This window comes from Marmota marmota, unplaced genomic scaffold, assembly GCF_001458135.2.
Source record: "Marmota marmota marmota unplaced genomic scaffold, marMar, whole genome shotgun sequence".
In the NCBI taxonomy this organism is placed as follows: Eukaryota; Metazoa; Chordata; class Mammalia; order Rodentia; family Sciuridae; genus Marmota; species Marmota marmota.
In genome coordinates, this window is record NW_025999927.1 from 2,319,629 (window position 1) to 2,339,895 (window position 20,267).

Genomic DNA, 20,267 nt, shown 5'->3' on the forward strand with positions numbered 1-20,267 from the left:
CGGCAGCCTCGGGAAGCCTCCCTTCCCACTAAGGTTTGGTTTTTCCTGATCCTTTCCCTCTCCCCTGCTGGACCCTGCGGTCATAATGGCAGCAACTATGTGCTATTTAAATCCCCCGACAGCTGGGAACAGAGGACGAAGATTCCATAAGCGGAAGTAACCTTGAATTGCCCTTGTCCCCCAAGAGTCAGAGAGGCAAACCAGCCTTTCCCTCCTGCCTTCTCGTCCTCCTCAGGCTCACCATCCCCTCTGCTCAGCAGAGGAGCACAATCAACACGTTCATCCCCAGGGACTGGCGGGCTCTATTCCTCTGTTTATCTCTACCAGATGCTTGGGCATCTTGCCGGATTACCTATCGTCACTTTCACTTGTCACTGTTGAGGAGCAGACAAAAAATATGAGAGAAAGGGGATTCCACTGAAAAAATTAAGAATGCCATATTTCCTGTCCCCCTTGTTCTAGGGGAATTGATCCCAAGAAATAAAACAAGACTGTGCACAGCTACTAGCTGGTTCCCGAGCCTGGGTTGCTGCCACACGATGAACCTGGGGCTGTGCCCAGCGTGTACGTCTCCTGTTAAAGCCTTGACAGCTTCTCACATTCCAAGGCCACTGAATGCCTGCCCTGCCAGCACCACTGCACTGCTCCAATGGCACGAGGAACAAGGGAGAGGCCTGGGTGCGAAGGGCGACTCCTTGCTGGAGACATGTGGGCTTTCTCTCCCTGAATCTCTCCCCAGATCCTCCGCAGCCGACCGTGGGGCCAGGTGGTGTGCTTCTACCAAGCGTGGGTGGGACATGCCAACGTGATTCCTTCCGTCTGGCAGGTACGCCATGGTGACCAGCTCCCCACCCACGGTGTTCACCGGGTACCCTGAACAGGATACCATGCCGAGTGCTGAGCATTCAAGATGAGAAGGCTGGAGGGGCCTCGGCCTCACCTGTGCTGAGCAGACAGGCTGGCAGGGGACAGATGGAATCACATGTGACCAGTGCAAGCAGATGACCACAAATGGGTGAGCGCTGACAAGTGTGGGTCGAAGGACAATGAAAATGGAACCAGACTGAGGGACAGCACCCTCCCCTGAATGGTTAAGGCCCTGCAGACAGCAGAGCATTTGGGAGCCAGGGGTGGGGGTCACAGATCCTGGCCACCGAGCTCCAACGGCACTGGCCACACTCAGGGTCAGGGAGACGGCGGCCCTGAAGCTCCTGAGAAATGCGGGTGCAGCAAGGGCACAGATATCTTCCACACCCCCTCCCTCCCTTCAGTCCTCAAGTCCTTGAGTGTCCTTGAGCTATAGACTCCAGTGCTGCTATGTGCAAATGACAAAAAGCACACAAACAAAAATAATGGCAAGAAAAGACAGTGCTCCAGAGGGTGTGTGGTCACCTGGGCCTTGCTCTGTGTACGCCCGACCGTCACCTACCGTCATAGCCAGGCTCGGAGGAAGAGCCTGGCCAGCTGAGAAGGCAAGGATGACCAGGGGCCTTTGGGGTGTATGTGTGTGTGTGTGTGTGTGTGTGTGTGAGAGAGAGAGAGAGAGAGGAGGGAGGGAGGGAGGGAGGAGGAGAGAGAGAGAGGAGGAGGGAGGGAGGGAGGAGGAGAGAGAGAGGGAGGCAGAAAGAAGAGGGAGAGAGGGAGCAAGGGAGGGAGGGGGAACACTTTAAATAACATAAAAAGAAAGGCAAAATTGAGGGTAGAACAAATGCTCTCACAGGCGGCACCCCAGGAGTCTAAGGAGGACCGGCGCCTATTTCCCCAAGTTTTGCTTCCTAAGTGCGCACAGAAGTTCCCTGAAGCACATTCCCTGACCCTCTGACATTATAAAGCTGCTCAGCTCCTCTGTCCATGGGGCAGGGAGAGGTGCTGGGCTTGCACAGGGCTGGAGACCGAGGAGTTGCTCCCAATACAGCAGGAAGGAAGGGGGCGGCAGCTGGGGAGAGTCCGAGGCTGTTGTACCCACCACAGCACTCACTCCCCATCTGGGACCCCTGTGCAGTTCCAGTGCCTGGGAAAGGTGACACTGACCCAAGGCTCTGACAGACCACTATGGAGCGATTTCCAGCTCTGAGTGGAGCCCAGGCTAGTGTCCTTGGAGCTGCCCTTCATCCACTTCAGCTGGCCAGCAAGCTCATAGCCAGTCACAAGATAACAGGGGCAGTGGACGCTTCGGAGCCAGGGGCCAGCCCCACGCAGGCTCTTGGCCACAGAACGACACTGACAGCTGATCTCAGTGCCAAGCATTACCCCATGCATGTAGGAATGTTCACTTACTTAAAACCACAGGGACTGAGAGGTGGGTAAGACTTTTTGTCCTTGCAACAAGCAGCAGTGGACTGCTGCTCCAGGTCACTCATCTAGGAAAGCAGTGACTCCAGAGCTGGGTGGCACAGGAAGCAGGTAGCATGCACAGGGCAGCATTCCACAGCAGAGACTGCCTAGACTGGAAGGCAGGCAAGGAGCACAGGGTAGGCCTGTTGAGCAGAGCACCTAGGCTCGGGTATCGTGGGGCTGCGACCTCTTGGCCACGGATATCAAAATTCTTCCAGCTTCATGTTGGACGCATGGGGGCCCCAACTCCCCACAGTCCCCTGCAGATATGCAAGCCAACGGGGAAATGTACACAGCTTCATGAATAATAGTAAGGAGGCTTCTCCAGAAAGGGATCTGGAGGTAAAGGTGAGACCAAGCTGCCCTCCCCAGGACCCACGTCCACTCACCTATTAAGTGGTCCCTGGCAGACTGCAGGAACTCTGCGGAGAAGAGCTGCAGGCCATACACAACATAACTGGGAGGGCGCCTGGCTTTGGCCCCTGCATCGAGAAGCAAAATAAGGCCACACAGCATACAAAAATAGATTGGTCTGCTATAGGTTATGATTTGGTTGTGTCCCTAGAAAACAAATACAATTCCTGAGTTGTGCCTTTTATTTTGATTAAGTGACAAGAATCTCACAGTCAGTCAACACTTGATACCACATAACAGTACATATGACACATCCTCCCCCACCCTCCCATAATCCATGCACACAGAACACCAGGAAAAGAAAAGGCAAAGCCTGGTGCTCCTCTTCCAAATCAGAATGAGACTGTCAAAAAGAACCCTTTGCCTCTCGATTCCAAAGAGATTTGCCTAAAAATTTAATTACCAGCCCTGGAGAAAAACCTAGACTGGCTTCAAGGGCTTTCTCCAACAGAGAGGTTCCATTCATTTTGTTCATTTCAAGTGCAAAGCTAACTTAAACCTGTCCTTGCTCCACATGGTCTAACTGGAATTCCACTACAAATGAGGAGCAGGATTTTAAGTTGCAGGCTTCAGTCCCCTAGTGTCTTGGAAAGCAAGACAGTTCAGGTGCAAATGCAGCCCTGCAGAGGTTGTCCCATGCGCCCTGGTGACATGCAGCAGAATGTTCTGAGTTTTAAAGGAAATTTGCTATTTTGATGACATAATTCATACAACACTTTCCTCTGAGAGGAACCACTTAGCAGACCTTGTCTTAGTCCCCAATGTAATTGTGACGAGAAATAGAAACATCCTTTGTTCTTCTCAAATTGCTAGAGAAAGTAAGGGAGAGATATAACGGCAACTTTCCATGACAAGAGCCAACAAATAATTTACACCTCACGAATCAACGCACAGTTCATGAGAGCCAAAAAGACAACAGAAATGAGTTAGGGGAAGAGTGTCCCTTGGAACTTACGAACTGCCCTGAGGGTGCTAAGGGGGGACTGAAGTGAGGGGGTTAGGCTCGAGTTTGCAGTTACCGCCTAGAACGTCCTGTATTCAGGGGTGCAATTTAACTTTCCACTGTCCTAGGATAGAAATGGTCCTGTGCCAAGCCATCTTACTCAGGAAGATGTGGGATTTACCCAGAGGCTAGCTATCTTTGGTCCTGCAACTGGCTCAGTCTTGGAAAAGTACTTTTGCACTTTTAAAAGGGAATTTTCTTTTGAGTCCAACTAGGCCACGGATTAATGACATGGAGATACTTTCTTTGCAGGAAAAAAAGAAAATCAAAGCCTCAGCCAAGTCTAAATGCACCTAGCACAGTGCATAGCTGAGTGAATTAGCTGGAATAAACAGCTTCGCTATGTACAAACACGTTTCTGCTAACTGACGGGGTTCAGGATGCAGCCAAACAACTGCCTTCCATTTGCGATGAATCTTCCTTCTGTTCAAAAGTAGAAACTGAGAGCCTTGGGCTCCGAATAGTTTGAGATGTCATTTTGTACCTTCTGAGTACCTTCATCGGCCATGGGGACAGAGCCTGGGCACTAGTTATTGAGGACACACTGGTGCCCTCCCAGAGTTGCCCTCCCCTGTTCGCAAGGCACCTGTCCCAGCTTAAGGTCTGGGTCAAGGCCATTCTGGGCACATAGATAAGTAGCAGTACGTGCACCTTCTGCCTGACCCCAGAAAACTCCCTAATGAGAAGCCCCTGCCCAGTGCCCAGGTTTGAATGTACATCCATCATCAGACCCTCAGGGTCAATGTTTAAAAAGTTTTTTCAAAAAGAAAATTCCATCCATTCTACCAGGTGAAGCCTGACCATAGTCTGTTAAAGTTCACTGGACTCCATCATTCCATGTCTGTTTTTAACCTTAAAACACCCCTGGGAGTGCCTTGTAGGGCTACTGCCCAGAGCCCACCCATGCCAGCCTGTGGCCTGATGCCACGCCATGGCAGGACAGCAGATGAGGAAGAGAGCCGCACAAGAACCCACCTTGGTAGCCCACCCACTTGCATGCCAAGGACAAACAAGTGTGAGGGTCCTCTTGAGGAATGTGGGGAGGTCAGAAGCCTCCAGTGTTGGAAGAAACAAGAGTTTATCATGAGGAAGAAGGGTGACTGAGAGGATCCCAGAGGACCTGGGGCTGGGTGTAGCCTGGCCTCAGAGAGGTATAGGGGGCACCCAGCTCCATCTGGCTCTAGCCTGGGCTTCACCCCCTGGCATCAGGGAGCTGCTTCTGGCCACTGCGCTTAGCACGTTCCCAGCTCAGCCGTAATCACAGGGCCTGCTGTGAACACCTGGGCAGCCACAGGGACCTGCTTCTCTTTCCCATGACCCAGTCACTCATTGCTGAACCTGCTTCCAATGTATCCACATGACCAGTCCTCAGGCCACTGGGGTGCGCACACTATCACTCCCCTTCTGACAAGGTAAACTGAGGCAAGGGTGCAGCCATATTCTGATTTAACAACGTGCTCAAAACCTGCCACCTGTGCTCCCAGATGAAGACATGTCACTTTAACATCAAGCATTGGCTGAATTTATTAACAAACGTTAATAAATGTACTCAACCCAGCAGTTTGAAAAGCAGTCTGGGTTCTTTTAGAGCCACTTGGGAATGGAATTAGCCAATCTGCTGGAGCTGTTAGCGGGTTCTGACTTGACCATCTCCTTTCTCCAGGTTTCTCATCTATAAATTGCAGATGATAAATCTGCTTTCTAAATACTTGCACAGCCCAGCAGATTGCAGGATGAAATAGTTTATAGCTCCCTATTTCCTGTCCTCATTACAACTGCTGGAGAAATGCAACTCAAACCAGGAACTAATCTACATGGAAATCTTAAGTGAATTCATCACTGCAGTAGATAGACATGGTTAGATGGCTAGTCATGTCTTATTAGGAGCAAGAACAGCCATGTCGTCCCACCAGCTTGCTCAGTCTGTTCCTCCAGGACCTGGACAGGTTGATTCCAACTCAGCACAGCATCACAGGGTCTTAGGAATGGCACTGAGAAGCCACAGGAGCAGGGGGTACACTGGCCATCCTGTCCTAGGGTGCTCTGCCTCACCTGAGAGTTCACTGGGGAAGGCATGTTTAACAGCATGCTCCCCAAGTCACCCAGAAAACCAGCATCCATGAGGTGCAGGCACAAGAAGGGGGACGGGGTGAGACAGTGATGTGCCACCTGGGGTGGGCCTCAGTGAGAACCTTGCCAGCTGCACATCTCCCTCACACCACCTACCAGGGCTTCTGACGATAATTACAACAATACATCTTAATACCCTAATTATGCTGCTCTACTTATCTTGACATTCAGACTCTAGGACAAGAGAAGATGTATTATATGTAAACGAATTATAGGGAACAGAGGTTTAATAAGACAGGCTTGCATGCCATGTGATCACCCAATTATAAACTCTGCTTAATTACCATGAGCCAAACAGGAGCTACTGTGGACTTCACATCAGTCCTAAATCTGGGTGTGAACTTTCTTGAAACACAACTCAGGGAAGACAGGGCTTTCTTTCACTGGAAGGGGTCTCGGGGTCCACAGGAGCTTGCCATAACAAGGGCAAGGATTTGCTACAAAGGCATGGGCTGGGACAGGTGGGGGGGAGTCAGAAGAAGGTGCTCCTGCTTCAGAGCTCATCCAAGAATGTCAGGACATCGACAGGTCAGTGTAGGCATCCCAGAGTGCTGGGGATGAAAGGTAACAATAGTAAACCCGAGCTAGAAAATAAGAAGATCAGCTCCAGCCAGGCTTGGTGGAGAGCACCGGCAATCCCAGCAGCTCAGGGATGAGGTCAAAGCCAGCCTCAGCAACTCAGAAAGGTCCTAAGCAACTTAGCAAGACCCTGCCTCAAAATAAAATAGAGAGAGGGCTGGGGATGTGGCTCAGTGGTATCACACCCCTGAGTTCAATCCCCAGGATCAAAAAACAAAGATCAGCTTCATGCAGAAAGAACATCGATTCAGGGACATGTGAAATAGGACCTCAATCAAATATCAGCTCACACTTGTGAGAGCAGCATTTAACACAAAGACAACAGTGCATTTGGTGAGGATGTGGAGGGGGGCTGCCCGTGTGCCACTGGAGGTGCAGCAGCAGGGAAACCACGCAGATCTTCGAAACACTGCAGACGGAGCCACCACGTGACCCAGCAATGGCACTCCGGTTATCAGCCAGTGGCAATGAAAACGGCACTTGGAGGAGACACCTGCACCCCGGCTCACCCTGGCCTCACCCACCAAAGCCAAGCCATGGAGGCAGCCTAAGAGCCTGATGAGGAACCAGTAACGTGCAATGTCACTCAGCCTTAGGTGGGAGGTGCTGGCAGGTGCAGCAGCAGGGTGACCCTGCAAGCGCTGCCCCAAAAGAAGCCAGCCAGCACCCGGAGGCAGACTCAGAAGCAGAGCACAGAACAAAGGTTATGGGGGATGGGTGTGGGGAGATGGCAGTGAAAGGGTACACGGAGTCACTCCGGCCAGAGGACTGGGGTTTGGAGATCTCTGAACAGCACGGTGACTAGTGGTTAATAATAATGTGCTGTACATGTGACAGTGGCCAAGAGAGATTCCAAAGTTCTCACCAAGAAACAAAAGTAGCTCGATTGACTCATTCCACAGGTACACATTCCAGGTCATCATGGTGACCAGCTAGATTGACCCATTCCACAAGGTAGACACATATCAGGTCATCATGGTGACCACAAACCTATACAACACCTTTTAAGAAATAAGAACAATGATCCGTACCCACGAGCTGGCATTGCTTACAGTAAACGCTGGCATCTGCAAGCACACCCCACTGTGCTAAGTACACGACATGCAGGATGTGCTACACAGAGGCATTTTAATGAGCCTCCTCGACACAACACACTGAGGCGTGGTACCGACCAGCACCTTGCTCAGCACCAAGTAGCAGATGGGCAGTGAGGGCAGGCACGGTGACAGTTTTCTGTGACCTCTCCTCAGGTTGACAAGGGCCCTGGGGATTAGAAAGGAACCTCCACAAGGCTCTGCCCTGTGCCCAGACGTCCCCTCGGCCAGCACACCATGCGCTCAGAGCAGGCCGGAGCTCGGCCAGCATGCTTCGTGTCTCCATCTACTATTTCTACTTAAGCATTTGAGATGCAGCATAGTTGTGGATTTTGCCTTTTTATAGACTCAGGAGACTTGTCTGTCTTCAACGCAAGCAGACAAGACAAGTTACTTGCCTGCATTTGGAAACTTACGTGGATTGGTGAGGCAGGGTCAGGCTGCACGCTCTGAAACACAGATCAAATGCCAGCGTCACCTCACCTTGGCGTTCCCAGGCCACGCCAGGGAGAGCACACTCACCAGCAAGAAGGACGGGCCTTGCCTTGAGCAGGGAGTACTGGCAGCTGGCCATGACCAGGCAGAAGAGAAGCACCCACAGGTCTCTGCAGAAGCCACGGTTCAGCGTCAGGAATCCCAGGAGGGACACCAGGGTGCTGAGCAGGATGGACAGCAGATTCTCCTTGACATCTTCAGTGCTATGAAAACACACAACACACAGGGAGGGGAGCTGGGCTGCACCCACGAGCAGGTTCCCAGCTGCGCCTCAGAGGCCTTTGGCGGCAGGGGAGGGGAGTTGGGCTGCACCCAGGAGCAGAGGCCCACAGCAGCAGCAGGGGCAGCCAGCTTAAGCCAGCCTGATTCGGCTGAGGTTTGAAGGCCTTTTCTTCTCTCTTTATTCCTGTACTATTTAAACAAAATTCTTATTTTTGGCCCCAGGAATCTGTTTTTGGAATAAATGAAATACCATCCCTCGGGGTCTCCTTAGCCTCAGTGCTGGGCTGTCTGGGGAGGGGCAGTCAGAGGTTGCGTCCAGCCATGGGAAGCCAGAGCTTTGCCCCCAGCCCCGCCCTGGAGTGAGAGGGGGGCCACTGACCCCTGGGTGGCATGGGAACTCGTTCTCGGACACCATCTCTGAAACCAGAGTTTGATGCCCTATTTCAGGAGCCAGAAGAGCTCTGGCCAGAGAGCTGAGGGGACTCAGGGCCTCCTGCAGTACAGGGGGCCAGCAGTGGCCTCACTGTCTACTAGGTGACTATCCTCAGTGAGACGTCCCACATGAGGGGGAGGGTGGAGAGGGGCTTATCCAAACTGTGGTGTCACAAAGGGACAGGGAAAGGAGGTTGAGACCTTGGTACACAGGGGCAGCAGCGCTGGCTCATGGAACTGGGTGGCTGGGGAGGGCAGAGGACAGAGGAGCTGCCGGACAGAAGGGAGCCCAGGGGTCCCAGGGTGTGAAATGGTGGGGATGACTGCAGGGGAAAGAGCAGGGGCAAAGGTGAACAGAGGCAGGGTCGTGGCCTCAGAGGAGGCCGACCTCAACGGGAGGATGTGGTGGCTGAAGTGGAGACTGGAGGCCACCAGGAGGTCTGGGGGTAGGAGCTGGGGTCCAGAGGGCTGGTCACAGGATGCAGCGTGTGCGTGTTACCAGCAGGTTGGTCACATGCATGCAGGTTTCTGCACTGAGCTGATCTCTTCAGGCAGGGACCGTGGCTGCTTTGTGCTGGGGTATGAACAGTCACGGGCATTTTTAAATGAATAGGCTTTGTTTTTAGAGATAGTTTAACTTCACTACACAATTGAGGAGAGAGGACAGCGTTGCCCCCCACCGCAGGCACATACCACTGCCCAGCCACACTCCCTCCGGAGTGGGACGTGCACCTGGACCAAAGACCCTAAAGTGCACACTGGCCCCAAGTCAGTTCCCACCAGGATTCATTCTTGGTGCTGTGCGTTCTGCGGGTCTTGACAGGTCAACGATGACCAAACACACCCTATGGTGCTGCGAGCCCTGGACCTGGGTACTCCAGCTGTCCTCCCTCGCGCCTCACCCCGCGATGGTCACATCTCATCTTTTCCAGAGTCTCCATTCCCAGAACGTCCTTCAGCTGGCTGTTTTGTCACCATGTAGATTCAGGATTTTTGGACTCCTGAACTACAGGAGGGTGGTTTACTCCTGAACTACATCCCCAGCCCTTTTTAAGTTTCTGAGGCTGGCCTTAACTTGCCATCCTCCTGCCTCAGCCTCCTGAGTCACTGGGATTACAGGCATAGGTCACTGCACCCAGCTTGGATTTGTTTTTAATATGAAGGGTTAACACAAGCTACTCCAACTCCCAATGATTCTTTTTTAACAAAAAAAATTAATATTTAAAAGAATGCCTCATCTAACAGAATGTACGCTCTCGGATTATTACTTAAGCATTCCAGTCCCCCTTCCATGTGCCCCTTGAGTGACATAGCGTTGCTGGCAAAGCCATTAGAACTCCATTCCCTGACTGGTGGGTCTGGAAATTTACTGTTGTAATTTTGCAAGACTGTCGTTTTTTTGCAATGCAATCACACAGTTTAGGGCATTGCTGTAACATTCCCATAACAAGTTGTCCCCGGGGGTCCAGCAGCTGCAAGGCAGCCTGGCGGTCACCCACAGGATGGCACTGAGCCACGGAACAGCATTTGCCACAATGGCGTTAGTAACAGCGTTGTCAGTTCTTGAACCAACCTCCGGCACAGCCACAGCCCTGGGGACCACAGGAGAGCCCTCTGTGCATCCTGAAGCAGGGGGCACAAAGCACAAGCCCCTGCCCAGCCCTCCCCATCAAGCCCTGACCAACCCCAACCCGCACCCCACCCCCGGCTCAGCCCCAGCCACTCGGTATCTGATCCCGAGGGAGGGGCGACAGGAGGAGGGGGAGCAGGGTTTGGAGGAGCTGGTGCTGGGGTTAGTGCACATCACAGGGCAGCGCAAGGCACCACCCTCCTCCTCTCCCCAGGGCCACAGAGCCAGGCAAGGCCCTGTGCTGCAGGTGATGCCAAAGCTGTCCCAGGAAGGATGACCATGACACAAGCAGACCAAAGCACCATCTGTCCTCAAGCTAGCCTGAAACCCAAACTATGCCCCTAGTCCTCACTCCTTCCACTGTGATGGCTATAGTCCATGTTTTAAGTTGTCGGGTCTCATGGCCTCGGGCCTGGGTTCCCAGCTAAGGGGGCACAGCGTGGCAACATTCTGGGGAGCCTTGACAAGCAGCATCTTCTAAAACCATGCAAGTGCATGCTACTGCCCCACTGAGGCTTCCGGCTAACCACATGTGCCAGGGCTCACCCACCATGCCGGGGGGCTTACCCACCATGCCGGGGGCTTACCGATCAAGCAACGCCAGCAAGGTGAGTCGGTCGTACCAGACTTTGATCCACTTGCCGGGGAAAATGATAAACTTGTAAAACTGCTCTCGGTTAAATTTTCCTTGTGCTGAAGAACATGACGAGTTTTCCAGATCTGGACTCACGTGCTTTAGATACCAAAAGAAACGACGGAGAGAGGTTTCACAGAGGGGAGCCATTGTCACAGACACCACCGCTGAAGAACAAGTGCCCAAAGTCTGAAATGGGACACCCTGAGAGAACAGCAGTAGGCAAAATGCATTGAGCAACACACCCCAGCTCCACCCTATCATGTCCCCCAAACTGCTGCTCGTCCATCAGAGCATCCCCGCTCCCTGAAATGAGTCCCCCTGAAGGTGAAGATCCCAAACGACTTAACTTCTAAAAGCATGTACTGATGCAGTGCTGAAATAAACATCCACATCTTACTACAAGCAAAGAAGTGCCGACGGATGCCGTCAAGGTCACTGAAACTCGCTGTGGCAAAACCTGAAACAGTTGCTGAAACAAATCTAAGCCAGGAAGTCTGGACCACAGGGGGACTGAGAGCCAGACTGTAGGCTTCAACCCTGATTCACTTGAATCCTGTGGGAAATAATTCAATTTTTTTTAAAAAGTGGGGGTCATCTTTGATTTGTCTATCCAGTCCTTAATGAGGGACTCCACAGAGCCTGGCCAGGCTGGGAGGAGGACTCTGAGAACATGGCAGGCTCAGGACAGATGCAAACCAGCTCTGGGGGACCACACCCCGTCAGGGAGAGCAGGACTCTGCTGTGGGGAGCACAGGGACCTGGATGGAGTGGAGCCCAGGGGTGGGCAGGGAAACACAGAAAACAGGAGGAGGATCCTGCAGGGGAAATGCCAAGCCTGCCCTCTGCCAGCACGTGGCCCGGCATTCAGAGCGGGTGGCCAGAAAGCCCAATGCCCGGCATGCCCACAGCTCGCACTCACAAGTAAGTGTGGCGGACGGAGCAGCCACCACACTGTTCATCACCAGTGGAGAGAGGCAGGTGCCACCAGCCCAATCGCCCAGAAAGCCAACAGCTGCCATTTTAGAGAGTGATCTGGTATTAACCCTGGTCTCTGCCACCGCGTGCTCCAAAACCAGGCCACTTCACCTCCTCTGCTGCTGGATCCACCCTGGGACAGCCACCTGGATGCTTTCTCGTGCCCCAGGCCATGAGCGGCTCTCATGCTGTGCTGCTCATCAACAGGACTCTGCCCTGCGGAGGCCGTTTCTCTACACTAAATAATCATAGTGACCACACTTTTAAAAGTATGCTAATTAAATATTAAATAGAAGCAAACACATACGTTAAAAGCATTTGTTGACCATCTATTGCCCAGAACAGGAAAGAAACATCACCAATAGCACTGAGGCTCACTGGGGTCCATTCCCCAAACCCCACCACTTTCTTCCCCACCACAGAGAGCAGCTGTTCTGAGTTATCACCCCTTCCTTCTCTTCTTTTAGCACTCCTATTTCCAGAACTTGTACCCTGCTCAGGTTGATGTGCTAAAGTTCACAGATGTTAAGTCATGACTTGCTACCTGCTTCTCTTTCCACTCAATATCACGTTCCCAGGTGGATCCAACTGGGCTTGGTAGCTGAAATGTTCATTTTAACTGTTGTGTAATATTCTACTGTATGGATGGTTTACTTCTGCATTTTCCTCGGAAACACATAGGGTTTTGAATTTCTTTTAATTTTCTTTTTGGCTGCTATGAATGTCCTTGGACATGTCTCTTAGTACAAAAGTATAATAATTTCTTAAAAATACGCACCTGTGAATGGAATTGCGGGAACACAGATGTCCACCTTCGCTAGGAACTCAGTGGCTTTCCAGGAAGTGCACACATCTGCCAGGATGGGATGCTGGTCACAAAGATGCCCCATCTGCCCAGTGACACCAAGTGCTTTCTGAGGGGTCCTGCTGGTCTACATCCCCACAAGCCGTCTGCAGGGGTGTGTGGCCCACGTCCTCACAGACGTTTAATAGTGCTAGGCGGTCTTCTCATTTCTGCCAACCAGGTAAGTGGAACATAGCATTTGATTTTAATCCTAATTTGCATTTCCCTCTTTACTAATAAAGCTGAACATCTGTGGTCACTTTTTCTCTTCATGAAATCATTGGCCCATTTCTCTCCGGAGTGACCTGCTGGCCTCTGGTATGTATGCATGCGTGTGTGCACATGATCTGTGCATGGTCAAGACCTTAATTCATCATGTCCCACAAACACGTTCCCAGACTGAGATGTGTTGTCACTCCTTGATGATATTCTGGACAAGCAGAAATTCCTGATAGAGGTGCAACATGATCCACGCTGTTCCTGGGCTGTGCGGAGGGTCTGCACCCTGGGGCTTAACTCGTGATCCCTGCACCCTGAGGGTGGAGGTACCCTTGATCACATCATCTTTATTAAACTCGTGCGGTTTTGCCTTTCACGTCAAAGTCGCTGGTCCACCAGGAATTTGTCTGACCACGCCACGTAAGACTGGGGTCCCTCGTATTCCCCACGGGGGAAGGGTCCTCCTCATCCTAGGTACTAGGAGGCTGCTGGCGTCCTGCTGGCTGAGGCTGGTGCTGTCCTAGTCCCTGCCCGCCTCTTACTTCCTCTCCCCTCCTCTGTCTCTGATGAGGGCTGGGCGAGCCACACCATCCTGGGCAACTCCCACCTTCTCTTCCTTACATGCTCTGGTCCTCCTTCCGTCTGCCACTTTGCAGCACCTTCTTCAGGTCTAACCTCCAGTCTCCAGGCCCTGCTCCCGGGTCTGACTTCCTGTTAAGTCCTGTGTGTTTATTTCCTTCCTTGTGTTTTCATTTCTGCATCTGCAGCTTTTGCAGACTTGCTCCTCAGTTATGTGTTTGCTCCCCCCTCCGCTTTGTTCCACCTGTCCAGCTTCCTGGCTCCAGGTTTGGGGGAGGGTTGCTCCCGCCCTCTGCTGGCCTTGCCACTCTGATTCCCACTTTCTCATATAGCTCGTAGCTTCCCAGGTCATTGTCCCCACCAGGCACCAGGAAGCACAAGGTGTAGCACCCTTCAGAATGAATCCTTCAACAACCCGGACCCTCAACCATCCTCGTGGTGTGGCTAAAGCTGCAAAACTTCCTGCAGGTATAGTGTGCTCATGGAGTCTGAGGACCGGTGTCCACCCTCTGCCCACCTGTAGACTGAGGAGGAGTTTTCACCAAGTGCCTCTGTGGCACTGTGACTGCAGGGTGCTCAGCAGTCTAGGTGACGGAAGGCTGCTGCTGGACCCCACCACGCTCTGCCTCCTGCTCCTGGGTGTGGAGCCTGGCAGAGGACACCGGCTTTGTCACCCTTGCAGTGAGGTCACTACTTGTCACACTCACAGCACCCCTGAGTCTTCTGTAGGTGCCTTCCGTGGGAGCCTTCTGTGTGTGCCTTCCACGGCAGCCTTCCCTGGGTGCCGTCTGTGGGTGCCTTCCGTGGGTGCCCCAGCCCCTGCAGGTCTTCTATTTCTGTATGAATGTTAAATTGTGGTAAAATATATATATATATAAAATTAAATCAATCACTGTGACCATTTTTAAGTGTGTCTACTGCCTGCTCACATGGTGCAAGAGAGTTCCAGAACCTTCTCTTCCTGTATTCACCAAACAACTCGGCAGCCTCCTCTCCCGCAGCCTTGGCCACCTCTGTGGTACTGTGGATGAACAGCTCTGGAACCCCGGGTAAGGAAGCCCAGCTGTATCAACACTTCTGTGACCAATTTCACTCAGCACCTTGAGGTTCATCATGTCACAGCAAGCCTGGGAGTTCCTTCCTCTTCCGGGCTGAATAATATCCATTTGCACATACACCATGTCTCAGTCACCGGCTGCACCTTTCAGTTATGGGAACAGTGCTGCCACGGCAGTGGTGTGCAGGCACCTTTTCCAGGTGGGGGGTCTCAATTCTTGGGAAAGCACCCACTGGGTCCCCCAAGCCATGATTATATTTGTTGCTCTCTCTGTGTTTTCAGAATGGATTTGAGGCCAGCTCTCATTCCTGTGGGCTCACAGAGAAGGCACAGGGACTGAACAGAAGGGCAAAGGGGAGGAAGGAGGGGGCCAGCTGTGGCGTGGCCTCAGGGTGACACAGCCACTTCCTCCGAGGGCCTGCAGAACTCCACCAGGAAGCAGGTTTGGGAACCTCTCCTGTCCCCACCGCCACCTCCTGACTGGGCTGATTCCAGTGTAACACAGGGAGGCCCACCCATAGGAGGGCAACGCGCTGACAGGTCGCCCTCAGCAGCAGGAGGGCCCGGTACAGGACCAGCTGTGACTGCCCACCAGGGGCTCGGGGTCCGCAGCACACCTCCCCTGCACAGCTCCTGGAGCCCAGTGCAAGAGAGACCCCAGGGCACAGGTGCCTGGTGCGTGTCCCTGAGAAGAGGGACCAGTGCCTCACGTAGAGGGTCAGGGTGACAAGCGCATGGCCACGTGTGTTCTTCCTGAGGTGAGAGAGGGACCCCCAACCCGGGCTCACTGGGGCACCCAGGCCCTGGGCAGGCAAGGAAAGGGTCTCGCGAGAACGATGTCCGCACCTTTCCTACAACTTGACGGTCCTGATTGGCTGAGCTGTTTACTGCTGCCTTAGGAGTATTCTGATTGGCTGAGCCTTAATGAGCATTCTGATTGGCTGAGCAGTTTATTGCTGCTTTAATGAACATTCTGATTGGCTGAGCTGTTTATTGCTGCCTTAATAAACATTTTTGTTTTAAAACATCTCTGAATGTAATGGAAAGAAAAAATAATGTGATTTCTTTTATGGAAAATAATATTCCTAGAATTTCAATTCTTTTGCCTTAGATACCAAGGAAATCAAGAGCTTTATGTTTTGGTGAATCATAAAAATTATTCTTCGCCTACTTTCTGGTACAAAATTCAAATTCGAATCCAAATTTTCTCATCATCTTAATATCACTGGTTCGCTCAGTTAGTAGATGTTTATTGTGCAGATTGTAGAAATCGAGAGGATCTCAAGAGAGTTCCTTCTTAGGGTTGGAAGTTTCTGGGGGGAGAAGAGCAACCTTGTCCACAACAGCGCCGCCGACGCGCACATCGGGACATGTCGTGCAAGTGAAAGACCTGGGGACATAGAAGACACCCCCATGCCACCTGGAACCCCTCCTGTTCAGAACGACCCGCCTGGGTGAGTTCCAGAGAAGTAGGAAGGATTCTGACCCTGTGGGTATCGCTACCAACGACGGAAGTCCCTGTCACAGCCCACACCACTCTTCCAGGCACTGCATTACCACCTCCACTTTAACTGTGGAGGCCCCACTCGGCCTGAAGCCATAGCGCGGCTCCTCCAGTGACCCAAGCGAACCCATGGCCGCAGCTGCCATCTCGTCGGCCATGTGAAACCTCTTCCAGCAAGACAGCTCGAGAGGCAGCGCGCAGGGGTCCGTGGTGAAGCCAGGTGGAAGGCACGCATTGGAAGAGCCCGGGACAGACAGCTGAAAACAGACAGCAACAGCAACGCCACCTGCAGTCCAGCATGGAGGCAGATGCGCCCAGAGGGACCCTGGATCACAGCAGCGTGTTACTTACAACAGATCTACAATCAGGCTTGTGGCTGCGGAGACAGACCGTGCGCTGTAAAGCCAACACGTGGAGGTCTACTGTGTGGAAGGGGGACGAGACTGCCTCCGTGGACCCTCCCCTGGGTCAGAGGAGGTGCGGATGAACTTGAACTGCAGGCCTCCTTTGCGGACCTGGGGTGGTTTCCCAGGTCCTTGGTAGGAGTCGCCTGAGGGTGGAAAGAGAAGCCAGGGGAGAGGAGAGCAGAGGCCGCAAGAGCAGCTCCCAGCAGACACAGCCCCGCTGAAAAGGTGGCTGGTGGGGACCCTGGTGCCGGAGTGGGCTGGGAGAGCTCAGGGCAGAGGGTGAGACAAGGACTGGAGCCCGACGCTGACAGGGACACGAGAGCCCGGAAAAGGTCCGCCAATGCCCCAGTACAGGACCCCGTGCCCCCCCCCCGTGTTGCCAAGGGTTCCCATGGAGCCCAGGTGACACCAGACAGAAGGGGACCTGGCACAGCACCCGAGCAAGCCTGCTGAGCAGCTGGGGAAGGGCGCAGTGCAGGTGAGCAAGGCCAAGGGACCAGAGACACCAATCAGGCGAGGCTGGCACGACAAGGCTGGGACACACACGTTCGGAGATGGAGCCTAGAGGGCACAGGTACACTGAGTCATGAGCCTCCTGCAGAGGCTCGCTGTCCCCTCGAAAGGCTCACCAGGAAGTAGAGGAGTCACAAGGGAAGGTGAATACCTTCAGGTATTACAAACCCTGTGCCCCTCTCGCCTGGTGACTGTGCCACTGGTTGATGCCACCATTCTTATACATTCTCATAAAGAAGAAAGCTGTGAAGGGTTACGGGAGTGCCAACCTGGCACTGACCCACAACAGCAGTCCTGGGCCACGCCTGTCATGACAGCTCTTACAGTGTTGATCAGTTTAGGAGCAAGGAGCTGCTTGGCTTTCACAATATCTGTGTGAAAATAGTAGCAATGCCACCGTCACAGGCCTAGCTGCCTTCCAGATCCCACTGGAGCTTGGCTGCAGGAGGGTCGGATGTCAATGAGGTTTCTCTTGGGAAAATAAGGGAAGGCTTCAGGTGCTAGACCTCTGACATCACCTGCCCCAAGAATAACATCTCTCTTCAAGTCAAATACCTAGGGATTTTTGAATATTTAGTATAACACAAGGTTATCATTTTTTAAAAACACAGATGTTTTAAAAACCATGGGGGGAAAGGCAAACTAGCCCACGAGTTCTTGTGGGACCTGTGCATCCTAGCAACCGAGATCAATGCAAATGAATTTCTAATGCATTTGGAAAAGCCAGTGAGATGGTGACAATCCTTTTAGTGTTGATGGAAGGTCACCTGCTGTCCCATCCATTCTCTGGACTGCCAAGCATCAGAGATGCATCTACAATTCACCAGGGACATGGGACTCGGTGGGAACTGACTATGCCCTGGAACCAGGGCTCAGAGCTTCTAGAGCACCCACAAACAGTAACCCCGCACTGTGCATACCCGGGGCGTCTCTGACTGGGTCCTGCGGGCCACCATGAGGAGCAGCTGCTGTTGCAGGGCGCTGACGGCAGGGTCCCCCGAGGACGGGTCTGGGCTCTCGGAAGTAGTGGTGCTGGAGGAGCTGGTCTGAATGGTCTGAATCTCCCTGAGGATGGAAAGAACAGCAGCTGTGGTTACCCGCGGGAGCCAGAGGCATCTGTTCATTACACACAGACTTGTAGACACTAGGGATGCCCACGACAGGAGCACAGGGGCCCTGACAGCCAGTGTGAGCAGCTGAGCGTCCCCAGTTACACATGCGTGCCCCCTGGGGGCACAAGGCCAGCCCCGCACACGCAGAGATCATCCAGGCTGCTCAGAGGGGCAGCGTGCCATGGGGGTGGGCACGGGTGTTCTGGAGGTGACAAGCTCAGATTGCTATGTATGGATTGCTTCGGGTTCTAGGCTCATCTACTGTGAATACAATGAACAGTGGGCTGGTGAGTCCCCAGACCCCAACAAGCGAGAAGCAGCAATGGGCTCCACTGCAGCTTCTCTGTACCCCACACTCTTCTGCATCACCCCAACATGCCACTGCAAGAAAAGTTCAAATTACAGACAAGAAATGCCACTGGCCATTGAAAAGGGGGCATTACGAAGGGAGTTGTGACCCGTGTCTCAATCGCTGTACTGTGTCTAACAGGTGGATGGGCAGGGTTAATGGGTGCGTTAAGCAGTCTTAATCCTGGCATTTCCCCTTCCATTCAGAAAGCAAAACCAAGACCCCCCATCTGATCTCCAGCCGGATGCCCGTGACTCTTAGGAGTCGATACTGGCAGCCTATCCAGGGGTCATTTCTAACAGGACTCCTACAACATAACCCCCTTCTATTCAACCATCCAAGACTACGTCCTTCCCTGGACCTGGGGTCAATTATGAACACCTCTGTCACTCATCTGGCCAGTGCTTGGCTTTGGACTGGGAATATAATACAATCCTAAAAAGTCATCATGGAGCAAAAAGGAGTCGCCTAGATATAGGGAAATTCATGGGTAAATTTTTATAGTTCTTAAAATGTCACAACAGTTAGGAACTGCTTTTCTCCTGGCTTTTAGAGGCTATGTGAGTAAGAAACACCTGGAGCTACAGCAGTCACGTTGCCACCATGAGGCACTAGCCCAAGACTGCAGGCAGAGACAAACTGGCTTCCTGATGACAGTGAGGAGCCTCTGAGTCAATAGCCTTGGCCTGACCACACCTTTGGGCGTCTGGCTTTCTGATTTATCGTGGCTCCTCACTGCTGAACCCGTTTTGGATCAAGTCTTGTGTTACCTGCAGTCCAAACGGCACTACGCAGACCTCTGAGCCAGAAGCCACAGAGATGAAGCACCTGTGACTCACAAGCCACGTGCTGTGTGATTAAGACCGACAGGTGCTGCTCCTGACAGACAAGGCCGTGCTCACAGACTCAGGGGCTTCTCTGTACCATGGACATGACACATTTGGTGGAGCCTTCCTCAAAGGGAAGCGAGTAGGGCCGGAGTCCACGGGCTCCTGCACCCCGCCCCATCGCCAGCTACACAACGGCTCCTTCTGCAGCCTCTCTGTGTCCCCGCGAGGGCTGCATCTGCCATGCAGGGGACCAGAGAAGACCAGAGCCATGCTCACTGAGCTGGCTGCACTGCACAGAAACCGCCTGGGGCCGCCACCGTCACACAACTCTGTGTGCTGGCACCTCTCCTCAGCAGGGTCAGAGGGGCCGCCCTCACTAGGCCAGAACCTCGCAGAAACCACAGACCAACCTGGCTGCCCTGGGCTGGGCAGGCAGCAGCAGTGGGAGCACTTGCCTGCTCTGGGCCAAGAGCAGGGCGCCAGGCTATGCTGACGGGCTCCCCCAGGGTGAGGGCCTGAGAGAGCACTGGCTGGGGCCAGGCCTGCAGAGCGTCCTGCCAGGAGCCAGGACAAGAGCAGGTGCCCATCAGCTGCACCCTTCCACGTCACTAGGTCACCTCCAATTGCACAACAGTAATAATAATGATAATAATACTACTATGTGGGTTTCTTGCGAAGCCATGTAATGTGCAATTTAAGGGTCCAGGGTTTGGTTTCCTCCGCAAAGTCCTGTGGGTGAACTCTAAAATTGACCAGAGTTGTGGGTCGACGATTGCTCTGCTGCTTGCTGTGACTGGATGCGTGTCGCTCTCCGGCAGCAGGCAGCTCCTCAGTGACATGGCTGTGAGAGCTATCAACAGCACATGTGGACAGATGCTTCTTGTTCTCATATTGGAGAACAGCATTAC

The 20,267-nt window shown here is 53.0% G+C and overlaps 1 protein-coding gene across 7 annotated transcripts in view; it reads right to left on the reverse strand.

Annotated features, from left to right (window-relative positions):
• Window positions 1-20,267, reverse strand: part of Pcnx2 (pecanex 2) — a 171,424-nt gene that overhangs the window by 120,174 nt on the left and 30,983 nt on the right. For 6 of the 7 annotated variants that reach the window (XM_048800374.1, XM_048800377.1, XM_048800376.1 and 3 more), the window contains 5 exons: window positions 17,989-18,133; window positions 10,921-11,066; window positions 8,099-8,252; window positions 7,971-8,003; window positions 2,724-2,895 (listed from right to left, as the gene is read on the reverse strand). In XM_048800374.1, coding sequence (XP_048656331.1) covers window positions 2,724-2,895; window positions 7,971-8,003; window positions 8,099-8,252; window positions 10,921-11,066; window positions 17,989-18,133 — 650 coding nt within the window. Of the gene's footprint in view, window positions 1-2,723; window positions 2,896-7,970; window positions 8,004-8,076; window positions 8,253-10,920; window positions 11,067-17,988; window positions 18,134-20,267 lie in introns of all 7 variants that reach the window. The other variant, XM_048800375.1, reaches the window with a different exon arrangement.